The sequence below is a fragment of the Halichoerus grypus genome, chromosome 6 (assembly GCF_964656455.1).
Source record: "Halichoerus grypus chromosome 6, mHalGry1.hap1.1, whole genome shotgun sequence".
Classification (NCBI taxonomy): domain Eukaryota; kingdom Metazoa; phylum Chordata; class Mammalia; order Carnivora; family Phocidae; genus Halichoerus; species Halichoerus grypus.
Window position 1 is genome coordinate 178,414,273 of NC_135717.1, and position 20,982 is coordinate 178,435,254.

The 20,982-nt window shown below is 61.9% G+C and overlaps 1 protein-coding gene across 2 annotated transcripts; it reads left to right on the forward strand.

The window, feature by feature from the left end:
* Positions 1–3,176: 3,176 nt before the first annotated feature.
* On the forward strand, positions 3,177–6,332 carry PIM3 (Pim-3 proto-oncogene, serine/threonine kinase). Of its 2 annotated transcripts, none has more exons than XM_078076772.1 (6): positions 3,177–3,555; positions 3,667–3,776; positions 3,873–3,923; positions 4,006–4,375; positions 4,978–5,075; positions 5,235–6,332. In XM_078076772.1, exons 1-6 carry the CDS (start codon positions 3,471–3,473, stop codon positions 5,505–5,507), a joined length of 987 nt encoding a protein of 328 aa, XP_077932898.1. In that variant the 5' UTR covers positions 3,177–3,470; the 3' UTR covers positions 5,508–6,332. The 2 variants fall into 2 exon arrangements, with proteins under 2 accessions (XP_077932898.1, XP_035925189.1); XM_036069296.2 differs by having other exon boundaries at positions 3,198–3,555; positions 4,978–5,154.
* Positions 6,333–20,982: the final 14,650 nt, after the last annotated feature.

Genomic DNA, 20,982 nt, shown 5'->3' on the forward strand with positions numbered 1-20,982 from the left:
GGAGGGGCAGCCTTGCCGTGCTGCTCGCAGGCTGGGCCAGTCTCGGAGCTCTCAGGGCCCAGCTGGGGGCCGGGGCGCGAGTGGGTGTCTGGGAGACAGCAAGCCAGGTGCACGGGCTGGGGACGGGACAGCCCCGGGAAGGCCAAGGGTTCCTGCAGTGGGCGTGGGGGCCGGAGGGACTGAGGGTGAGGGCTGTGACCGTGGCCAGGTCACTGGGCCTCACCTGACAGCCAGCTCTGTGGGCAGGGGCGGCAGCACAGTAATGACGGCTGGGAGCCGGGAAGACTGGCCTGGCTGAGGCTGGGAGCGGGGCGGGGGGGGGGGGCGCCAAGAGGAGCACAGGTGGGGGGGCGCGGGGGGACGGCACAGAACCACGGGCCTGGGCGATGGATGGGGGGAGATGAGGGATCCTGCAGGCTTGCCCTAGGTTCAGGGGGTATGAAGAGGCCGGGGCAGGACTGAGCCCCAGGAAGCCGGGAGGCCTGGGGGTCCGGGCGAGCATGGGGGAGCGCTCCCCCAGTATGTGCCCTCCCTCATTCCCCAGCTGTGATGATGCCCAGCTCCGTGGGTGTGCTCATATGCGTGTGAGAGTGTGTGTGTGTGCGCGTGTGTGAGACACAGACTGTGGGTGATCCAGGCCATCTTCTGTCTACCCCCCCTCCTCCTTCGTTGTCCCGGAGACCAGCCTGGCTCCAATCACCATGGCAACACTGCAGCCCCTCCCACCAGCAGGACAGGGTGACCTATGGGGCCAGTGGTTTCCAGGGCCAGGGGCCGGCAGGGATCCTCCGGTAGAATCTGCCCTGCCCTCCACCTCAGGAAACAGCTGCGTGGGGAGGAAGGGACTTGAAGAGGCACCTGGCTCTGGTGCAAGGCTGCCCCTCTTAGCAGGACGGCCCAACACATGGAGATGTCCACAGCAGAGTGGCCTGAGCCCCAGACACCTTGAAGGGTGACGGGAGGCCAAGGGACACGACCTGACTCTCTGTGGTCAGTGGGGCAACAGGATAAGAACCCAGCACCTCCACCCCAGTTGAGCCCACTGCTGCCGGCCTCTCCCTGCCATGTGTAGGGGTGTCCTCAGCCCTGCTGCTCATGGACTTGCTGGCCTGGGCCACACCTGCCTGTGGGCCCCAGAGCCCACCATCAGAGCTTGAGGGGCTGTTGACAGGACACACGCACCGCCTCTTTCTGAAGAAGTGTGAGTGCATGCTGCTCTGAGTTTGGGGAGACTCAAGGTCTTTAGATCAAGACTCTGGAGCTGGGGGGGCCCCTCCCCAAGGCTGACTCCCCAGGCCAGGGACCCACTGGGCACACAGACCAGAATGTATGAGGAGGACTGGCCTGGAGGCTCGCATGAGGGGCTGGGGGCCCACTAGGGAGACCACCAGAGACCTCAGTCTCTGTCCATGGAGTCAGGCCTGCCTCAGAACCACATCTTGCCTTGGTCATCACCTAGACCCAAAAGACCCTCCATCAGTCCACCCCTCCCCCCCCAGACCCAGCACAGGCCATAGGTCTGGAAACCCACTACAGCCTGACCTGAGGGCACTCGGTCTCTGGGGGGCAAGCTCTGGGACCCTCTGCTGGTCCTTGGAAGGACGCACAAGTGGACAATAGCCCCTCCTCCCTTGCAGGTGCTGTGTGGATTCAGCCAAAGGGGTGGGCTCCTGCCTCCTACCTTGGATCTGACCCTATGGGGGATCCTGCCCTCACAGGCCCATGCCGCAGGATGGGGATAGAGCTCCTGTAAGGCAAGAACCTAAGAGCCGGACCAGTGGAGGGTCCACTTTCTGATCTGAGTGGCGGTGAATGGCAGTGAAGGGGGGAGCTTGGGGGAGGCCGCGTGTGCAGAGGGAGCCAGCAGCCCAGCCCAGGCCCCTGAGGCAGGTGAGTGTGCATGCTTGGGGGGCACACCTGAAGGCTGTGGCTGCCAGGTTAGACGCCAGCCTGGCCCACAGGTGCCACGAAGGCCACACACAGCCCCTGCAGTGCCAGCACCGTGGCCTCCAGGCTACCCCAACCCTCACCCCTCTCTGAGATGCGGAAGGAGCCCGGGTGGCGGGCGGGGAAGGCTCTTCTACAGCCCCTGTGGCTGGCAGACAGCTGCTCACACCGAGTCCTGAGCAGCTCAGGCTGGTGACCTTGGGCCGAGGTCAGCAACCTCTAAGGGGTGACCACATCACACAGGTGATTCTGTGTAGTACTGGAGGTCCAAGTGGACCTGGGCCGTCTCTGGCCCTGACTGCGGTGGTCAAGGTGGAGCCCCTAGTAAAGGCGGTCAGCCGCTGGGCCTGGAGAACAGCCAGGTGGGTGGAGAACAGGAACGGGTGCTCCAGGTAATGGGGACAGCAGGGCAAAGGTTCCAAGGAGGGGAGGCGTGGCCAGGCAGGGACCTCGGGCTGCGGGCTTGAGGTCGAGCCCCGGTCAGAACGGCGGCCCCGGGGTGAGCAGGGGGCGCCCGGGGCTGGGTCAGCACTTAGCCCACACCAGGGGCTGCGAGTTCCCGAGCGCGGACGCTGAGCGGGGTCCCCGCGGGGGCGGCACCGCCTCCCCGCGCTGGGCCAGCTGCGCGCGAGGGTGAACGGACGGCTGGAGACCCACTCGCACGGCCCGAGGCACAAGGGGGTCGTCTCCAGGACTCCCGTCCCTATTCGGGACCCCGCACTCGCGACAGCCCTCGCGGTCTAGCCGCCCGCTCCGGGCACGGAGGAGGTGGGCGCGCGTTCCGCCGGTGACCTTCCCCGGCACAACCTGGGGCGGGACCTGCGAGTCCCCGCCCCGCCCACGCGCCGCCATTGGCTGGGGCTTCGGGGCCCTTTGGAAACCCCGGCTACCATTGGCTCCCACGGCCCCGCCCCACACGCCTCGGCCACCGCCCGCGCAGGAGCTGCGCGTGCGCGGTGTGTGTGTGTGCGCGCGCGGGGGAGGGCTGACGTGTACCGCCGCGCCACGCTGTGCGCCTCCGCGGCTCTACTACAGCGAGCTAGTTCCGGGCGGCTCGCCACGCACCCCGGGCCCACCGGCCCTCGTCGACCCGGGGTGACGGCGCCCGGCCCCGCCAGACCGTTGCCCCGGCCGCCCGCGCGCGTTCCCGGGGGCGACTCCGCTGCGTGGACCGCGGCGGAAGGGGGCGGGATTCCGTTCGCCCCGCCCCCGCGGAGGGATACGGACGCCGTGGCCCAAAAGCCCGGGGCGAGGCGGCTGGGGCGTGTGAGCGGCTCTGTGCTGCGCGTGCACGCGGTCCACGCGCGGCTCGGCCCGGGGCCACTGCGCCGCGCGGACTGCCTCGCCCGAGCGGGTCTCGGCGCTCCCGCCTCGCCGCCGCGGCCGCCTCCGTCCGACGCTCGGAGCCCCGCGCGGCACGGGGAGACCGCCCTCTCGCGTCTGCGGCCGCGCGGGGAGCCGGGCCAGGTGAGAGGCGGCGGAGAGCCCGGGGGCCGCGGGCCCGCGCCCCGCTGCCGCCCGCGATGCTGCTCTCCAAGTTCGGGTCCCTGGCGCACCTCTGCGGGCCGGGCGGCGTGGACCACCTCCCGGTGAAGATCCTGCAGCCAGGTACGCGCGGGGCCGGGGGGCAGGGGCCGGGGGGCCGCGGTCGGGGGCACCCGGGCCGGGGGCTGGGGCGCGCCGGGCCGCACCAACCCCTCCCGTGCGCGATCCCCACAGTCAAGGCGGACAAGGAGAGCTTCGAGAAGGTGTACCAGGTGGGCGCCGTGCTGGGCAGCGGCGGCTTCGGCACCGTCTACGCGGGCAGTCGCATCGCCGACGGGCTCCCGGTGAGTCGGGCCACCGGGCGGGCCCGGGTTTCTCGCCCACCGCGCGCGTCGTCGCTTCTCCGCCGGGCCTGACCATCCGTGTCCCCCCTTCCCCAGGTGGCCGTGAAGCACGTGGTGAAGGAGCGGGTGACCGAGTGGGGCAGCATCGTAAGTGCGGGCGCCGGGGGCGGGCGCCGGGGGCTGGCCGCCGCGGCTGGGGGCACGCTGACCGATCGCCGTGTCCCCCCAGGGCGGCGCGGCCGTGCCCCTCGAGGTGGTGCTGCTGCGCAAGGTGGGCGCGGCGGGCGGCGCGCGCGGCGTCATCCGCCTGCTGGACTGGTTCGAGCGGCCCGACGGCTTCCTGCTGGTGCTCGAGCGGCCCGAGCCGGCCCAGGACCTCTTCGACTTCATCACGGAGCGCGGCGCCCTGGACGAGCCGCTGGCGCGCCGCTTCTTCGCTCAGGTGCTGGCCGCCGTGCGCCACTGCCACAGCTGCGGGGTCGTGCACCGCGACATCAAGGACGAGAACCTGCTGGTGGACCTGCGCTCGGGCGAGCTGAAACTCATCGACTTCGGCTCGGGCGCGCTGCTCAAGGACACGGTGTACACCGACTTCGACGGTGAGCACGCCGCTGGCCGGCGGGGACGCCCGCGGGGAGGCCCGGAGGGGCTGCTGACTGTTGGAGGCCGCGCGCGAGGGGAGCGGGTTCGCGGTGGGTGGGGGCGCGGGGCCGGCTCGAGACTGCCCCCGCCGGCGGTGCTGGGGCGCGACCGCGGGCGGGGGCGGGGCGCTGGGGACGGCGGCGCGGGGGTGCGCCGGGAGTGCCCGGGCCTCCCCCTGCGTGGGGCGGACGCTGCGTGCGTGCCGAGCGGGGGCGGCGCCGCAGAAATCCCCGCATTGCGGAGCGCGGGGAAGCCGGGGCTGCCCGCCCCTGCGGCGTCTCCCCCCCCCCCCCCCCCCCCCCCCGCTCTATCCTCAGCTCACATCTGTTTGTTGTGAAACCCGAGCCCTCGCTCATGTGACCCGCCCCTCCCCCGGCCGGGCGGGCCAGCTGGGGAGGCCGCGCCCGCCGGGTTTTTCCAGGGTGATGACGAGCAGGTTGCTCGAGGCCCGGAGACCGGCTGCCGCCCCTGGCCCGGGCCTCCCAGGGGCCTAGTGAGAGCGCGGGGGCTCGGCGCTGGTCCCTAGGGCGGACGCCCTGACGCCCGCGTGTCCCCGCAGGCACCCGGGTGTACAGCCCCCCCGAGTGGATCCGTTACCACCGCTACCACGGGCGCTCGGCCACGGTGTGGTCTCTGGGCGTGCTGCTCTACGACATGGTGTGTGGGGACATCCCCTTCGAGCACGACGAGGAGATCCTCCGAGGCCGCCTTTTTTTCCGGAGGAGGGTCTCCCCAGGTGCGTGGTGGGTGCGGGGGCTGGAGCTGGGAGCCGAGGGGCCTGGGAGCCTAGCTGAGCCCGTCCCCTCCTCTCCGCAGAGTGTCAGCAGCTCATTCAGTGGTGTCTGTCCCTGCGGCCCTCGGAGCGGCCCTCGCTGGACCAGATCGCTGCGCACCCCTGGATGCTCGGGGCCGAGGGGGGCCCTGCGGAGAGCTGTGACCTGCGGCTCTGCGCTCTGGATGTGGACGACGGGGCCAGCACCACGTCCAGCAGTGAGAGCTTGTGAGGCGGAGCCCGGGCCTGGCTTGTGGGAGCCGGAGGGAGCGACCCGCCTGGGCTGTCTTGTTTCTTGCAAAAGCAGTGACCTCTGACTCCCGGTGACCTTTGCCTTTGGCGCCGGGCTGTTTTCTTTGCTTTGAGTGCCTTTTCGAACGCTGCTCTCACGGGACTTGGTCTTCTCAAGCTCTGTCTGTCCAAAGACGCTCCGGTCGACGTGAGGTCCGGCCTGGGCCGGGCAGGGGCGCGACCCTGAGACTGTCCCTGTCCTGCGCTGCTCTGGGTGGCAGCCGTCCCGGCCCTCCGCGCCTCCCCGGTCTGACCGTGTTGGACCAGGAGCACGTCCTGTGGCCTCATGTCACCGGGGGCTCGGGCTCCCGCCCGCCCCCGGTGTTCGTCCGGGCAGGTCTGTGCACAAGCAATGCAACGTCGGGGCTCGCTGCCTGCGCGTGCGCACGTCTATTTATGGTCTGACCCTGAGGAGGGCTATTTATTGTTTAATTTATTTGTGGCGGTTCCCTCCTGCCTGCGCCCCCGCCTTCTTCAGGCCCCGGAGTGGGGGGCGTGGCTGTGTGCGCGGACCCCAGGTCCTGATCCTACCTGCGTCTGTCGGAAGATGGACTTGTACAGTGGCTAATTTAAGGGGCGAGGGAGGCTCCGTGCCCTGTGGCTCTCTGCCTCTGGGGGAGCGGGGTGGGGGTGGGTTTAAATTATTGACCTTGTACAGTCTGCTTGTTGGCTCTGGAGGCCGGGGGGTGGGGGGACAGAGTCTCAAGCCTTTAATTTATGGTAGCAGCTGTGTTTCTGTGATCCCGGTGTGCGTAGGCATCGAGGATGGGGGTTTCTTTCAGTTCAAAAGTGAGATGTCTGGAGATCATATTTTTTATACAGGTATTTCAATTAAATTGTTTTGTATATAAGAGTTCCTCTGTGTTTATTGGATAGGGTGGTCTGGTGAAAGGAGATTTGGGGAAGGGGTCCCTGGGCAGCCCCCTCCCTGCCTCCTGTGGGCAAGCAGCAGCATGACCAGGACCCAGGCTCTTCCCTCCCAGCCAGAGGGCCTGGCCTGTGGTGCTTGGCCTCCTTGCGGCCCTGTTGTCTACTCCTACGGCCCCAAGGACATTGCCACCCCTAGTCTGGAGGCTGTGTCTGGTGGTGGCCCCAAGGGGACCTCCTTGGCTTCTGTTCCCAGAGATGCCCAGCCAGAGGTGGGAAGAGGAGGTGGCCTTCGCTCAGGCCCCTCAGGCAGAAGTGTACGGGGCGAGGGGTCCGCACTGTTCCGCAGATGGCTGGAAAGGGTTCTGAAGGACGAGTAGAAGTTTGCCGGGTGGAGGGGGCGTAAGGCATTCCTTGCACAGAGAACGGGTGGGTGGAGCCAGGTGGGGGGGCAAGTGCTGGGGGGTCAGGCCTTGGCCTGATAGTTGAAGGGCAAGGTTGTGGGCGGAAGCCACGGCCAGGTCCAGGTGTGGAAACGTGGCCCAACCACAGCATGAAGGGCAGGCTGAGTGGATGGCCTGGTGACATCCAGCCCTTCCATGGGGCCCTCAGCTTGGCAGCTCCTGGTGCTGGAGCGGGTGAGGCAGCCGCCGGGCCTGCAGAGTGGCCATCTTGGTGCAGCAGGGCCCGGGCCACACAGCCCAGAGCCCCCAGGGGCCTGTCACTGGTCCCACAGCCCGGGTGCCAGCTACGGGTCCCGTCCACGGAGCATGCACACCCTCGCCTGCCCCAGTGCCTGCTCGTGGGCCCCCGGGAACGAGAGCGGGTCGAAGGAACATCCCAAGACCGCAGACAAGAGCAGTCCGGAGGAAATGAGACCAGCCTTTCCGGGCGGGGTGGGGGCGGGGGGCTCCTGGCTTGGTCTTGGCCCTGCAGGGAGTCAGTGGATGTTTGTGGCCTGCCTGGGGCCTGGGGAGCCTTTCCCAAGGGATCCCCAGGGGCGGCCCCCCAGCACGGGCAGATGCATGAAGCAGGGGGTGTTTGGGGAGACAGCCCACCTGTTCCCGCCGCCCTGACCGGTCCAGCCTGCTCCGGCTCCTCCCACACCCCCGTCCTAGGACAGGGAGCCGGGGCAGCAGCCTTGGGCCACGTGGGCTGGAGTCCGGGGGGGCGGGGGGACACGCAGGGAGAGCTGAGGATAGTGCCTGCAGCATCTGGGCCTCCGTACCCTCCTGTGGTGAGTGACTCACACGGCACTGTGATTCCCGGCTCCCCCACTTGCCAGCTGAGGGTGCCAGGCTGGTCTTATCACCGCCCCCTCCCCCTGCATTCACCCATCCTCATCTGTGCATCCATCCAGCCGTCACTCATGGAGCTCATGTTTGGGGGGGGCCCCGAGTCAAGCCCCCGGCAGTGCCAGGACACCTCATCCTCAGGCGCCCAGTGCTTGCGGCTTGGGGACGAGGCACAGTCTCTTGGACGTCCTGAGGAGGGCCAGTCCCTGGCACAGATGCAGCGACGATGCTCGGGAGGGCGCAGGGTCATCGGGAGGGCGCAGGGTCGGAGGCCCGTGCGTGTGCAAAGTCGGGAGGTGAGTGGGAGAGGCTTGCCCCGCACGGGGAGTGCTGGAGCCCCTGGGGCGCCCACACCAGGGGACGCTCCGTCCTCCACCACATGGGCAGAGCCCCAGGTCCGAGACACAGACAGAGCCCAGGGACACGTGCAGAGGCTACCACCCACCCAAGCATGAGGCCTGAGTGTCCCTGAGCTCGCTCCTGGGATGGAGGGCACAGCACCGTGCTGAGCGTGGGAGATGCTGGCCTCCTCGGAGGCTCCTCAGCCCTGGGATCCCTGTCTGTCCGGTGACGCCGTGAAGGTGGGGCGGGCTCAGGCTGGCCGTGGGCGGGCAGCCCTGGGTGGTGGCCACCGATGGGTTCGCGGGATGCGGATGCTGTGGCCGCGGGCTTCTCCTGCCCCAGATCTGGCGGATGCTGCTGAAGGGAAGCCCAGGCCTGGGTGTGTCAGGGCAGTTGGGCAGGTGGGCATGGGCGGGGCCCAGGGGGTGGGCCCCACGTCAGGCAGGAGGTGGGGGGCCGGTACCTATGAGCCCAGGTGGAGGGCCCGCCCCACGGAGCCTGCCCCCCCAGGGCAAGAGGGAGAAGACGGGGGATGGCAGAGAGGGTGACAGCTTGGCCACCCCCCACTCCCTCGGCCTAGCCCTGCGCCCCTCTGTCTCCATGCTGACTGCACCAGCCTGGGTGCCCCCGAGCACCCAGGGCCATGGGACACTGCGGCCTGCCCAGTCCTGGGGCATCCCAAGCAAGGGCTCTCAGCCAGGTCGTGCTTGGGGAGACTGAGGCCTGAGTGTCCGGGACCTCGTGTAGGTGCTGGAGTATGACCTGGCCCCCACTGTGGTACCCTCACATGTCAGCAAGTGGCTGAGAGCCAGGCTGGAGACTCCCGTTGGCGTGGGGGCCTGCACCGGGGGCTGCATCCGGGACCCCAGCGGTGGGTGCGGGGCGCAGGCCACAGAAGAGGCAGAGGATGCAGCACCTGTGGGGGAGCTTTCCGGGCTGCAGGGGTACCCCTAGAGTAGATTCAGAGAATCCACCATGGGCAGAGCCCCAGGTCCGAGACACAGACAGAGCCCAGAGCTGCAGCTGGGAGGCCCCGCCCTGCCCCACCCCTGCCACCTGACCCCCAGGCTGTCCACTCTGCGTCTGGGCGCTCCCACCCCCGGCTCCGAGACACAAAGCTGGAGCCCGGTCAGGATCCGAGGGGCCGACCTGCACCCTGGGGCCTGCCCTCGCCCCAGCCCCCGCAGTCCACACAGGGCCTTCTCCTGGCTCCTGGTGGGATTTGGTTGGGGGCGCTCAAGCCTCCCCTAATCCTGAGCCCCTCCCACCCTGGAGGGCAGCCTCCAGGGCTAAGCACCCCCATCAGGGGCCGGGGCCAGTGAGCCCATGCAACCCCCGGGCAGGGTGCTCACTTGGGCCTGGGACTCGTGGAGCCCGGGGGGGGCCGGTCTCAGACTCCCCACCCCCCATCTGCCACAGTCCCACTCCTGGGTGCTGGGGGTCTACAGAGGGTGAGGGGCTAGGGAGCTGCCATGGGCCCCTCACCCCTGAGTGGACAGTACTTTGCAGTCCCTGGTATCCGCCGGACCCCCTCTGCTGGGGAAGGGTCTCATCCGCTCATCAGACCAGCGCTACGAGGAGCCTGGGGTTGGGGGGCCAGGAGAAGGGTGTCCTCTGACCCGGGGCCTCTTGGGGGTCTGTTGCCATGGGCAGGGCTCCACCCCCCTGAGGCTGGGATGGTGGCCGTGTGGACGGCTTGGGGCTGGAGCAGAGGGGACAGTGGCCCCTGAAATGCTGGCCTGTCCACTCAGACTGGGCTGCCAGTTCTGCCCGGCCCCGTGGCTCCCATTCTCCTTTGCTGGCCGGTGCCCAACCCACTCATCTTTCAATATCTTGGGTCCATTAACTATCAAGGCTCCTTTAGAGCCACTTGGTCGAGCTCTGCACAGCGTCCATCCTTCAGGGATGCCCCTTGGGGTTGCATGGAATCCAGAAATCATCGTGGAAAGAACCAAAGTCCTGAACCGAATCCAGGTCCTGTCTTGGCCCCTCTGGCTCCTTCCCTCCTGGAGGACTACGCTGCGCCCCGTCTGCAGTCCGAGCTTCGATTGGTTTGCTCCTGGCCAGGCCCTCGGGGCGCGGGCGGGTGCTGGCTGTGCCCACGAGGTGGGGGTGCGGCGTCCAGGCCCCTCGCCCACTGGCCTGAGACCCCTGGCTTCTGGGAAGAGCGAGGCCGGACTCAGATCCAGAACAACTCTGTGGCTGTTGGAGTCTCAAGTTTCTTTTCTCCAGTGCAGTCCCCTGAAACGAAAGCTTGGCATGGCTTCAGTGCCAAAGCTTCACGGAAAAGGGAAGTGGTCCCTGGCAGGACCCCAGGAGCCCCACCTGCCCCTCCCGGGCATGCAGAACCCAGCTGGCCAGGGAGCCCCCGTGCTCGTGAAGTCTGTGCAAGAAGGAAGTGTGATGCGGGCCATGGAGGCAGCTCCCGAGGCGGGCAGTGGAGGCCTGGATGAGGGGCTTGGGGACCTCCACACCGCACGGGGCCCCAAGAGGAGCAAGACAGGGCTGCACCCCCCCCCACTGGAGGCACCGTGGGGTCCTCTGGAGAAGGCCTCTGGAGGGGCACTGTATGGGTAGTGATGGGCACGGCCGGGCCGGAAGTTGCGAGCAAGTTGTAAGGAGGGTGTGAGCCAGGCCTGGCACTTGTCCATGGAGCTGAGGGATGGCCAGGAGCTCGCTGGGCCCCCAATCATCTGCCCCCTGGCTGTGGCCGAGGGGTGCGGGACCCAAGTGGAATTGCTAGCCCTGGGGTTTCCCAGTGGGCCCTTGCCCTCTCCAGAGGCCTCCGATTAGGGGGCGGGGGGTGCCTGAGCCTCCAGCACATGACTTCCAGGCCAGCGGCTGTCCAGGCAGGCTTGGCAAAACCCCGAGCTTTGATTACACAACTGACCCCCGGAGTTCCTGGCAGTCAGGCCGGCCGAGCAGGGTGGGGGCAGGGCCTGCCCCTCCAGCACCAGTCACCGCTCTCCTCTGGGCCTTGTCCCGGCAGGAAAACTCTTCCCTGGAGGCCGGGCCCCACATATTGGCCAGGTAGCGGGGTGGGATGGGAGGTCCACTCCTGGATCAATGAATAGGGGCCTCCTTAGGGGGTGGGTCTCCCGTACCCAACATTGAATGAGCCAGGCGGAGGAAGCTGGGGCAGGTGCCCACCAAAGGTCAGAGCCTCCAAGTGGGCCCACCTCACCCCGGGAGGAGGAGGAGGGTGACCTGGGGCGGGACAGCAAGGGGAGCTCCCTCTGATCTGGCCCCTGGCCCCTCGCACCTGTCCTTCCAGGAGGCTGCCTGTCCTGATCTGAGGCTCAGGCCCCAGGACAGGCAGGGAGCCCCCCCCCCGATTCTATGTCATTGGTACTGCCCACCTGCCGGGGAGGCCCCTCAGGCTGCCCTGTCCCGCCCCACCTGTGCTGCCCCTGAGCTGTGCTCCTTGGGCTCCTCACCCAAAAGCATTGTGCTCGGTGACCCCCACCCCACTGGCCACCTCGGCAGCAGGCAGGAGGGTGGGAGAGGAGAGGTGCTGGCGCCCAAGGCCGGGCCCAGCCCAGCGGCTATCTCCCCTCTCCCTTGTGGCCCGTGAGGCCTCCGCCAGGGCTGGCCCCTGAGGGTAAGAAGGTGCTGCCCCGGCAGGCGGTGGGACCTCCCCGTATTGCAGATGCCCTTGGTCCTGGGACCCAGAGACCAGCAAGGGCTGGGAGACTCCACCTACTGGGCCAGGCCAGGCAGGAGATGCTGAACACTGGGTGCTGCCCCAGGTGGTGTGGTCCTGGACGCATGAGGATGCTTTGGGACCGTCCACTTCACCATCTGGGGGCGCTGGGGGTGAGGCGCATGCAGGGGGCCAGGAGCCCGGCGATTCAGGCCATGGCGCGGCCTGCCCTGCAGCTCCCACATGCTAGGGAGCACACGTGGAGGGGGTCCACACCCTCACTCCATGGAACACTCCAGAGGCGACCCAACCTGGGACTCCTGCGCCTCCCCATCATCTGGTTTCTGCTCACCAAGTCTCTCCCGTGTGAGCTCAAAGGGCCCTTTTCACTCCAGAGAGAACCAGACCTTCCAGATTCTTGGGGGCTCACCCCTGCCAAAGGGACAGTGACCCAGACAAACTGGCATGATAGTTTTAGGGTGTGACCAGGACACAGGGCAGTGAGGTTTTGAGGGCTCACCGTCAGCTTTTCTGCAGAAGTCAGGGAGAGGGGGCTCGGCAGAGGGGACAGCAGGTGCAAAGGCCCCGAGGCAGAGAGAGTAGCCCAGGCCCATCTTACTCAACAGAGGAACAAGAGGGCAGGCGTGGGAGGGGCTGCAGGGTCTCCGGGGCTCTTCCCCAGGTTTGCTCCGTGGCCTGAATTCCCCGCCAACAGCCTGCTACACGCAGGGTAAGCTGAGGCCCTGACCAGAGCCCGGGCAGCCCCGGCCTCCCTCCTCCCACGAAGAGGCAGGGGTTGGGACAGAGGACGGGCGCCCATTGCTCCGGGTGCCACAGCCCACCGCACCCTCCTCAACAAGCCAGAACGGTGGACAGCCGGGGACCAGGCGAGGCCCCTCAGCTGGCCCAGGGCCTGGGCTCACTCTGGAGCAGGGCAGCGGTGCTGTGGGGTCCCGGGGTCCAGAAAGGGCCGGGAGGACCCATCGGGCCGCAGAAATGGTCTGTGTATGCCCATGAGTGTGCATCACGCCTACTTGTGTGTGCGGTGAGTGTGCTTGCCGGCATGGGTGGTGTGTGCGGGTGGGCGGAGGGGGTCTAGGTGTCCGTGCAAGCAGATCCACGCACATGTACATGTGTGTGCGTGCTTCTGTGCGGGACCTGGTCTGGGCAGAGCCCGGCCCACCTGCTCCCCGAGGCGCCCTCCCCGCTATGGCTCCCTGTGGCTCAGGGCCTGTGGGGGTGGGCAGCAGACAGAGGAGTGTTTGTACCGGGCTGCAGAGCAAGGTTCTGCCCACCAGGCCCTGCTGCCCGGGGCCGCTCAGCATGTGGTGGCCGTCACCTATGAACCAGGGCTCGGGCGCACAGGCTTGTCAGCCTGTGTGTAGGGACCGCCTGAAGCCCCAGAGGGTGTTCAAGAATGTCCTTGGGCCACTGGTACAACTGGGCCTAACGGAGCCCACAGTCAGGGAGCCACCGAGGGCATCTGGGTCATAGGAAGTGGGGGTTCCCAGAGGGCTAAGATCTGAGGCAGGAGGAGGTGGGGTCCAGGGGCCAAGGGGACCTGCGGAATGAGGAGGTGAGGATGGGGGCTCTGGGGGTGGGGCATACAGGCCACCAGACCAGATCTCAGGGGAGAGAGGGTGGACGCAGATAAGAGAGTGACATGGAGGGTCCAGACGCAGGCAACCTGCGGCCAGAGTCGGCCTGCAGGTCTTCAGCATTCAGGCAAGGAGGAGTCCTCCAAGTCCAAGGCGGGCTGGGTTCCAGGTGCTTTGGGAGGTAGAAGGTCAGTCGGACCCAAAGCCGCGAGGACCCCACCCACACACCCAGGAAGCCCCAGGGCAAGTACAATGACAATCCCCCCTCCACCCCACAAAAGCCTGCTCTGGCTCAGATTAGTGCACGAGAGCAGGCCTGGCCCGTGCTGACCTTCCCTGGCCCGACGGGGCCTCTTGCCCTGTGCTGAGTGGGGTGCTGGAGGCCTGGGGGCAACTGAGGACTCAGAGCTATGGTCCACTGACCTCCCCACCCCCATACCCTGGCCCCGTCTCTGGGACATTCTGTCCCTGTTCTCACCTCACGTGGTCACCAGGGCCTGGCCACTCTGTCTGCCCCGCTCCTGACCCCCATGCCTGGCGGCTGCCCGCGCTATCAAAAGCTGATGGGTGGATTAGCTGTGGGCACCCTGAGCTGGCCGGCTGGGGCTCTGGCACCAGCAGCTGGGGGACGAGGGACACCGGGGTCCAGCCACCGCCCTGGTGCCGGGCTGGGGTGGGGGAGCAGGCTAGGCCGCAAGGAAGGACCAGCTGGGGCCCCGTCTCCAGGACCACGGGCCCAGCTCCCGTGAGGGCCTCCCTGGCCGGGCGACCCACAGAAAGCCTGGTTCTGGGTGGGGGGGCTTCCCTCGCCTGACTCCCTCCTGGGCAGAGCGGAGCTGAAGATGGGTGATCCCCAGGGCCAGTGGGGTCCGCTGGGCTTCGGGGAGGTAGGGGCTGAGCCGGGGCTGACACACAGTAGGGGCACATTACCACGTGGGCCATGGTGGCTGTCACCTTTCTCCCCGGCCTGCCTCAGTGGCCTCATCTCTGGAGACCGTGGGGCAGGAGGAGCCCCGGCCTGGAGGCCGGCAGATCCCAGGACACATTGGGGGCACTGCAGCCCAGTGCTCGGGGCCAAGTCCACCTCCACCCGTGGTGCCCCCTGGCCTCCCGTCGTGGATGCTGTGCCTGGATGCCTGCCGGGGGTCACAGGTCCTGCTCCCCACTCTCCTCGGGCCCCCTGTTTCTGCTCCCCTCACGCCCGCCATCCAGGTGTGCAGCTGCGGCAGGACCCGGTCAGCCACCCCAGGCTCCTCTCCCACCTGAGCCCAAGTGACAACACACAGGCCCTGCCCACTGGCCACCACACGGGGGACCTGGCCCCCCGATCTCCTCAGACCACCCCAGCCCCCTCTGGTCCCACACGGGGGAAGCCGGCAGGGAGCAACTCTCCGGGTCTCCGTGCATCTGAGGAACAGCACCTCCTGGGCCTGGGGTCTCCTCCTGCTCGCTACCAAGAGGTCAAGCCCCTAACCCCATCCCCCACCCCTTCCCCCTGTGGCCCTCCCCAGCTGGCCAAGGTCTGCGAGGTCCCCACACATGGAGTCCCCCTCACAAGGGCCTCTCTCCAGTGCACAAGAAGGTAGACACACGGTGCGGTGTGCATGTGTGTGTGTGTGTGGTGTGTGGGTTTTGTGTGGTGTGTGGTGTGTGTGTGTGTGTGTGTGTGGTGTGTGTGTGTGTGTGTATCTGTGTGGTGTGTGTATGTGTGTGTGTGTGGTGTGGGGTGTGTGCGGGGTGTGCGGGGTGTGGTGGCTCCAGGAAGTGGGAAGGATGGTGGGGGGCACACCCCCAGCAGGGGACCCTGGGATTGGGTCCAGGTAGCCTCCTGCTGTCAGCTGACTATATTTTTAATGAGAAACAAAATTCTTATACAAATGCTCTGAGCCACTTTAAACATTTCTCAGAGAATTAAATGGAAATCTAAAAAAAAACCCCGAGAAGTATTTTTAAAACAGCTTTATGGAGGTGTAATTTACATGCCATAAAACCCACCCGCCTCTGACAATTTCAGGGATCCGCCCACCATTCAATGATTTCAGTCGACTCAGCCAGGTGTGCAGCCGCACAGCGCAGGTGGAGAGCCTGGCGGTCCCGGCGGCCCCACCCCCCCTCCCGCCCGGCACCTGCGCTCCCGCGCCGTCCAGCTGCGTGCGCGGGCCTCCCAGGTGCGTGCAATCCCGCAAGCGCAGTCCGCGGGCGGGCTGCTCTCGCTGAGCTCACGCATTTTGAAGTTCACGCATGTTGGTTCCCGCATAATACTCGCTGTATGGATGCACCGCATTTTGTTCATCTGTTCACCAGTTGATGGGGATTTGGGTTGTCACATTTTGACTGTTACAAATAAAGCCGCTAGGAACCTTTCATGTACAAGTTGTGTGTGCACATATGTTGTCATTTTTCGTGGGTAAATACCTATGAGTGGAATTCCTGGGCGTATGGCAAATGTATGTGTGACTTTTGAAGAAACTGGCTCTCCGTTTTACTTTCCCACCAGCACTGTGTGAGGGTTGCAGTGTTTCCACACCCTTGTCAACACTTGTTATAGTCTTTCCTTTTGATTAAAGCCAGGGTGTGAGGTGCTGTTGGATTTACTTTCAATTTGGATTTTCCTAATAACTAATGATGCTGTGCATCTTTCCAAATTGGATTAGACATTTTACCAAAGAAGATACCCAACTTGCCCCCTCCTTCCTTGGTTAAATGTCTAATAACTTTTTTTGACTATTTTTTACTTGGTTGTTTGTCTTACTATTGCTATTTTTAAATTTATGTTTGTTTTTAATTGTGGTAAAATACACATAACAATTTTAAGTCTATGTCTTTTTTTAAAAGATTTTATGTATCTATTTATTTTAGAGAGCACTCGCAAGTGGGGGCGGGGGCGCAGAGGGAAAGGCAGAGAATCCCAAGAAGACTCCTCACTGAGCAGGGAGCCCGACGTGGAACTCGATCCCAGGACCCTGAGATCATGACCTGAGCCGAAGGCAGACGCTTAACGACTGAGCCACCCAGGCGCCCCTATTTCCAAACTTTCAATTCTGTTCCATTGATCTATATGTCAGTCCTTATGCCAAAACACACCATCTTTATTGCTGTAGCTCTATGGTAAGTTTTCAAATTGGCAACTGTAAATTCTCCAAATTTGTTCCTTTTCAAAATTGTTTGGCTATCCTCTGTCCTCTGTATGTCCATACAAATTTTATGATCAGATTGCTAATTTCTGCCAAAAGAACCCCAAACACTCTCACTTTGATAGGGATTGCATTCAAACAAGTTTTGGGAGTATTGCCATATTAACAATATTGAGTTTTCCAGTCCATAAACATTAGATGTCTCTCCATTTATTAAGACATGCTGTGTAGTTTTAAGTGTAGGAGTCTTACATTCCTTTTGTTAAACTTACTCCGAGGTATTTCACTCTTTTCAATGCTGTTGTGAATGGAATTGTTTTCTCAGTTTTATTGTTGGATTGCTCATTGTTAACACAAAGAAATGCAGTGGATTTTTGTATATTGATCTTGGATCCTGGAACCTTGGTGAACTCGCTCATTAGCAGCCTTTTTTCCTGTATGTCCGCTTGCCATTTGGCCCCAAATGTGTCACAAATACAGAAGTGGACAGTTTCTGGTTGGAGGAAAAGGGAACCTTAGGTAACTGGAAAGTACCAGGAAAATAATGGAGATAAAGAAACTTAGGGAAATGAGCCCAGGAGATTAAGTTTCGGACTCCTGGGCTCACCTCTAATCCACATGTGCGTGGATGTCATCCTAACTGGCATATCAAATAGTTGGAGAATTGATCTAATAGGTAGACCACCACTCAAGTCTCAGAGTGGCCACTAAGTGGTGCACATGCAGGATGATCCTGATTAAAACCGCAAAGACTTTGAGTATTGAACTGACATTGGAACCACAGCCCGCAGGAGACTAGAGCGAGACTGTCAACATTCTCCACAGGGCAGGGGGAAGACCCAGAGTCTCATGACACAACACTCAAAATGTCCAGGATAGAAACTAAAATCACCAGGCAAATGAAAACCACGAAAATCTCAGCTCACACGGGAAATGCGAATAGATACCAACGATGTGATAACCCCAATGTTTGAATTACCTGACAGGGACTTTGAAGCAGCTATTATACAAATGCTTTAACCAGAAACTGCAAACAGTCTTGACACAAATATTAAAATAGAATGACTCAGCAAAGAGAAAGACATAAAGAAAAAGCAAATGGAAATTTTGGAATTCAAAAATAGAATAAGAGAGGGAAAAAACCTTCACTCACAGGATGGATTCAATACCAGAATGGAGATGACAGGAGAAAGTCAGTGAACTTGAAGACATAGCAACAGAAATTCATCTGAGCGACAGAGAGAAAAAAGATGTAAAAAAAAAATGAACAGAGTCTCAGGGACCCACAGGACAACAAGAACAGGGCTATGTTTGTGTCATTGGAGTCCCAGAAAGAGGAGAAAGACTATGGAGCTTAAAAATATTTAAAGACATTATGTCTGAAAACTTCACAAGTTTGGTGAAAGACATAATCTTACAATTCAAAAAGCATAGCAAATCCCATCCTGGAAAAACTGAAAGAAATCCACACTAAGACACTTCATAATCAAATTGCTGAAAACTAAAAACAAGGGAAAAGGCTTAAAGCAGCCAGGAAAAATTATGAGTTACCTACAGAACAATGATTTGAATGACTGGCCTTCTCATTAGTAATACATCTTTTCAATGCTGAAAGAAAAGAACCATCAGTTCAGATGTCTATATCCAGCAAACTTCCTTAACCCGATAAAGGGCATTGACAAAAATCCTACAGCTCACATCACACTTCATGTGACAGACTGAATGCTTCCCCCTGGGATTGGGATCAAGGCAAGAGTCGTCCTCTCTCACCACTCTTACTCAACACGGTGCTAGAATTCCATCCAGTGCAATAGGGCAAGAAAAGGAAATAAAAGGCATATTGATTGGAAAGGAAGAATTAAACTGTCCTTATTTGCAGACAAATGGGTACCTATGTAGAAAATTCCAGGGAATCTATTAAAAAAAAAAAAAAGGAACCAAACTCTTAGAACCAATAAGTGAATTTAGCAAGGTTGCAGGATACGAGCTCAACACATAAAAACCAATTGTATTCCCATATACAAGCAATGAATAATTGGAGGCCAAAATTTTAAGAATGTTACTATTTATAATAACTCCCTAAAATGTCTAGGTGTAAATCTAGCAAAATTTGTAAAGGTTCTCAGTGCTAAAAACTACAAAATGCTGTTGAAAGAAACCAGATAAGATCTAAATAAATAGAAAGACTTACCATGTTCATGAATTTGAAGGCTCAGCCTAATAAAGATGTCCATTCTCCCCAAAGTGATCTATAGATTTAACACATCACCAGGCAAAGTTCCAGCAAGATTTTTGTTTTATAGACATAGACAAGCAAATTCTAAAATTTATATGTAAGGGCACTGGAACCAGAATAACTAAAAGAATTTGACAGAGAAGAACCAAATTGCTGGAAACGACTTGATTTTAACACAGCTACAGTAATCAGGACTGTGGTATTGGTGGTAGCTGCATCCAGATGGATAGTCCAGGACAGACCCACAGAAATCTCTGGCGTCTGTGTCAACACAGTTCAGTGGAGAACAAATCGTCATTTCAGCAAATGGATCTGAACTAGTGGCCACCCACATGCAAAGAGGTGAACCTTTACATTTCACACCTTACACAAAGGTAAACTCAGTGAATCCTGGGTCTAAATGCCAAACATAGACTAAACAACTTATAAAGGAACAAATAGGAGGAAATCTTCATGACCTGGGCTTAGAGTTTGTAGAAATGGCATCACGATCCATAAAAGGAAAAAATAAATAAATTAGGCATCATCAAAATTAAAAACTTTTGTTTCCCCAAAGATACTGTCAAGAGAAAGACAAGAAACCAGGTACTGTGGACTCACATATCTGAAGGGGACTTGGATGCAGAGTATGAGTTCTCAAAACTCAACACGAAGAGAACACAATTTACAGACAGGAAAAGCTCCTGAACCAAAGAAGGTGTGGGGACGGCAAATAAGCCCAGGAAAAGACGCTCAGCATCATCAGACTCCAGGGAAATGCAAACTAGAGCCGGGATCCAGCCGGGCGCCCCCACAGCTCATCCGAAAGCCTGAGAGGAGAAGCCGGAGGGTCGCGGGTGCGAATCCTGGAGGGTCGCGGGTGCGAATCCCAGGGGTCGCCGATGAGAATCCCGGAGGGTCGCGGGTGCGAATCCCGGGGAGTCGCGGGTGAGAATCCGGGGGGTCGCGGGTGAGAACCCCGGGGGGTCGCGGGTGCGAATCCCGAGAGCGGCTGGACTGAACGAGCGGATGCTGGGAAAGCCCAGAGCCGGACAGCCGCCCTGGAAAGTGGTCTCTGTACACTTAGCAAGAATGCAGCAATCCCAGAGAAATGAAGATGCACGTTCACACAAAAACGTGCGCGTGGATGTGGTGGAGGCTTTATCCGTAACAGGTGGGAACAGCCCAAATGCTTTTCCGAGGGCGAGCGGAGAAGCAGACCGCGGCCCTCCGTCTACACCGCGGGACACCGCTCAGGCGGGCTCTGGATCCGCGCACCCACCCGATGAGTCCCCGAGGCGAGACGCTGCGAGGGAGGGGCCAGGGTCCCGCATGGCGTGGGTGCGGCATCCCCAAAGACGAACGGACCAGCATGGAGATCGGAGCTGCGCTGCCAGGCGCGATGCTGGGGCGCAGTGTGCCCAGAAAGCCAGAGCAGGAGGGAGTTTGGGGGGTGACGGAACTGCTCTGTATCTTGTCGAGGGATGACTCTCCGAATGTGTTAAAATTCATAACACTGCACACGAAAATTAAAAAGGCAATTTTACTACATGATAAATAAAAATTAGATGAACAAAAGATGTTTAAAAGATACGTTTCGGGCAGTTTTGCGTGCGCCGGGCTTTCTCTTCGGAGCGAGTTCTCCCACAGCGGGTGACGGGGCTCACCTCTCTCGGGGACCCCGCAGTGGGTCCGGGTGGGCGCGCCCACCCGGGAGTCCCTCCTGGGTGAAGGCGGGTCTGGGACGGGTCAGCAGAGAGCAAGCCATTTGCAAGGGAATCTGGGGGCCCGAGAAAAGCGAGGTGTCCTGAAAGTCATTTCCCCCAATAAAGGCCAAAGAGCAGAGGTCGGGGGTGAGGGAGAGACCTGGAGCGCCCTCCCTGGTCCCCTAAGTCCGCCCAGCAGGACTCGGGAGGTCTCACAGGGCAGCCCCCTCCTCACGACAGATGCGACCCCTTACTCTCGCCCTCCAGGGCTGTAAGCCGAGCCCCATCCTGCTCCCCCGGGACAGTTCCCCCTCCTAGCCGCGGGGGCGCTGCAGAGGTCACCGGCCCGCCCCCGCAGCTGCTCCCTCTCCCCACCCCGCCCGCGCCCGCTGCCTCTCCCGGGGACACTGCGCCCTCCCAGCCTGCCCGCGAGACCGGGCTGGAACCAGACCTCGAAATCACGTGGAGGGATAGGGGAGTCAGGGGAATGACCACGAGGTCACCTGGCTCTGCCCCGCCTCCGGGCTCCAAACAAGGCCCCGCCCCCGCCCTGCTCCAGGCTCCGGCCACGCCCCGCCCTTGCCCCGCCCCCAGGCTTCGAGCACACGCCCCGCCCCTTCCCTCGCCCCAGGCTCCGAGCACACGCTTCACTCCGCCCCCGCCCCACCCCTTCCCCACCCCCAGGTTCCGAGCAACGCCCC

Bases quoted from the DNA above. Each gene is read 5' to 3' on its own strand.
- PIM3 (XM_078076772.1), top strand. From the start codon at position 3,471: ATGCTGCTCTCCAAGTTCGGGTCCCTGGCGCACCTCTGCGGGCCGGGC. The intron at 3,924-4,005 runs GTAAGTGCGGGC...GTGTCCCCCCAG, and splicing joins TGACCGAGTGGGGCAGCATC to GGCGGCGCGGCCGTGCCCCT. The intron at 5,076-5,234 runs GTGTGTGGGGAC...TCCTCTCCGCAG, and splicing joins GCGTGCTGCTCTACGACATG to AGTGTCAGCAGCTCATTCAG.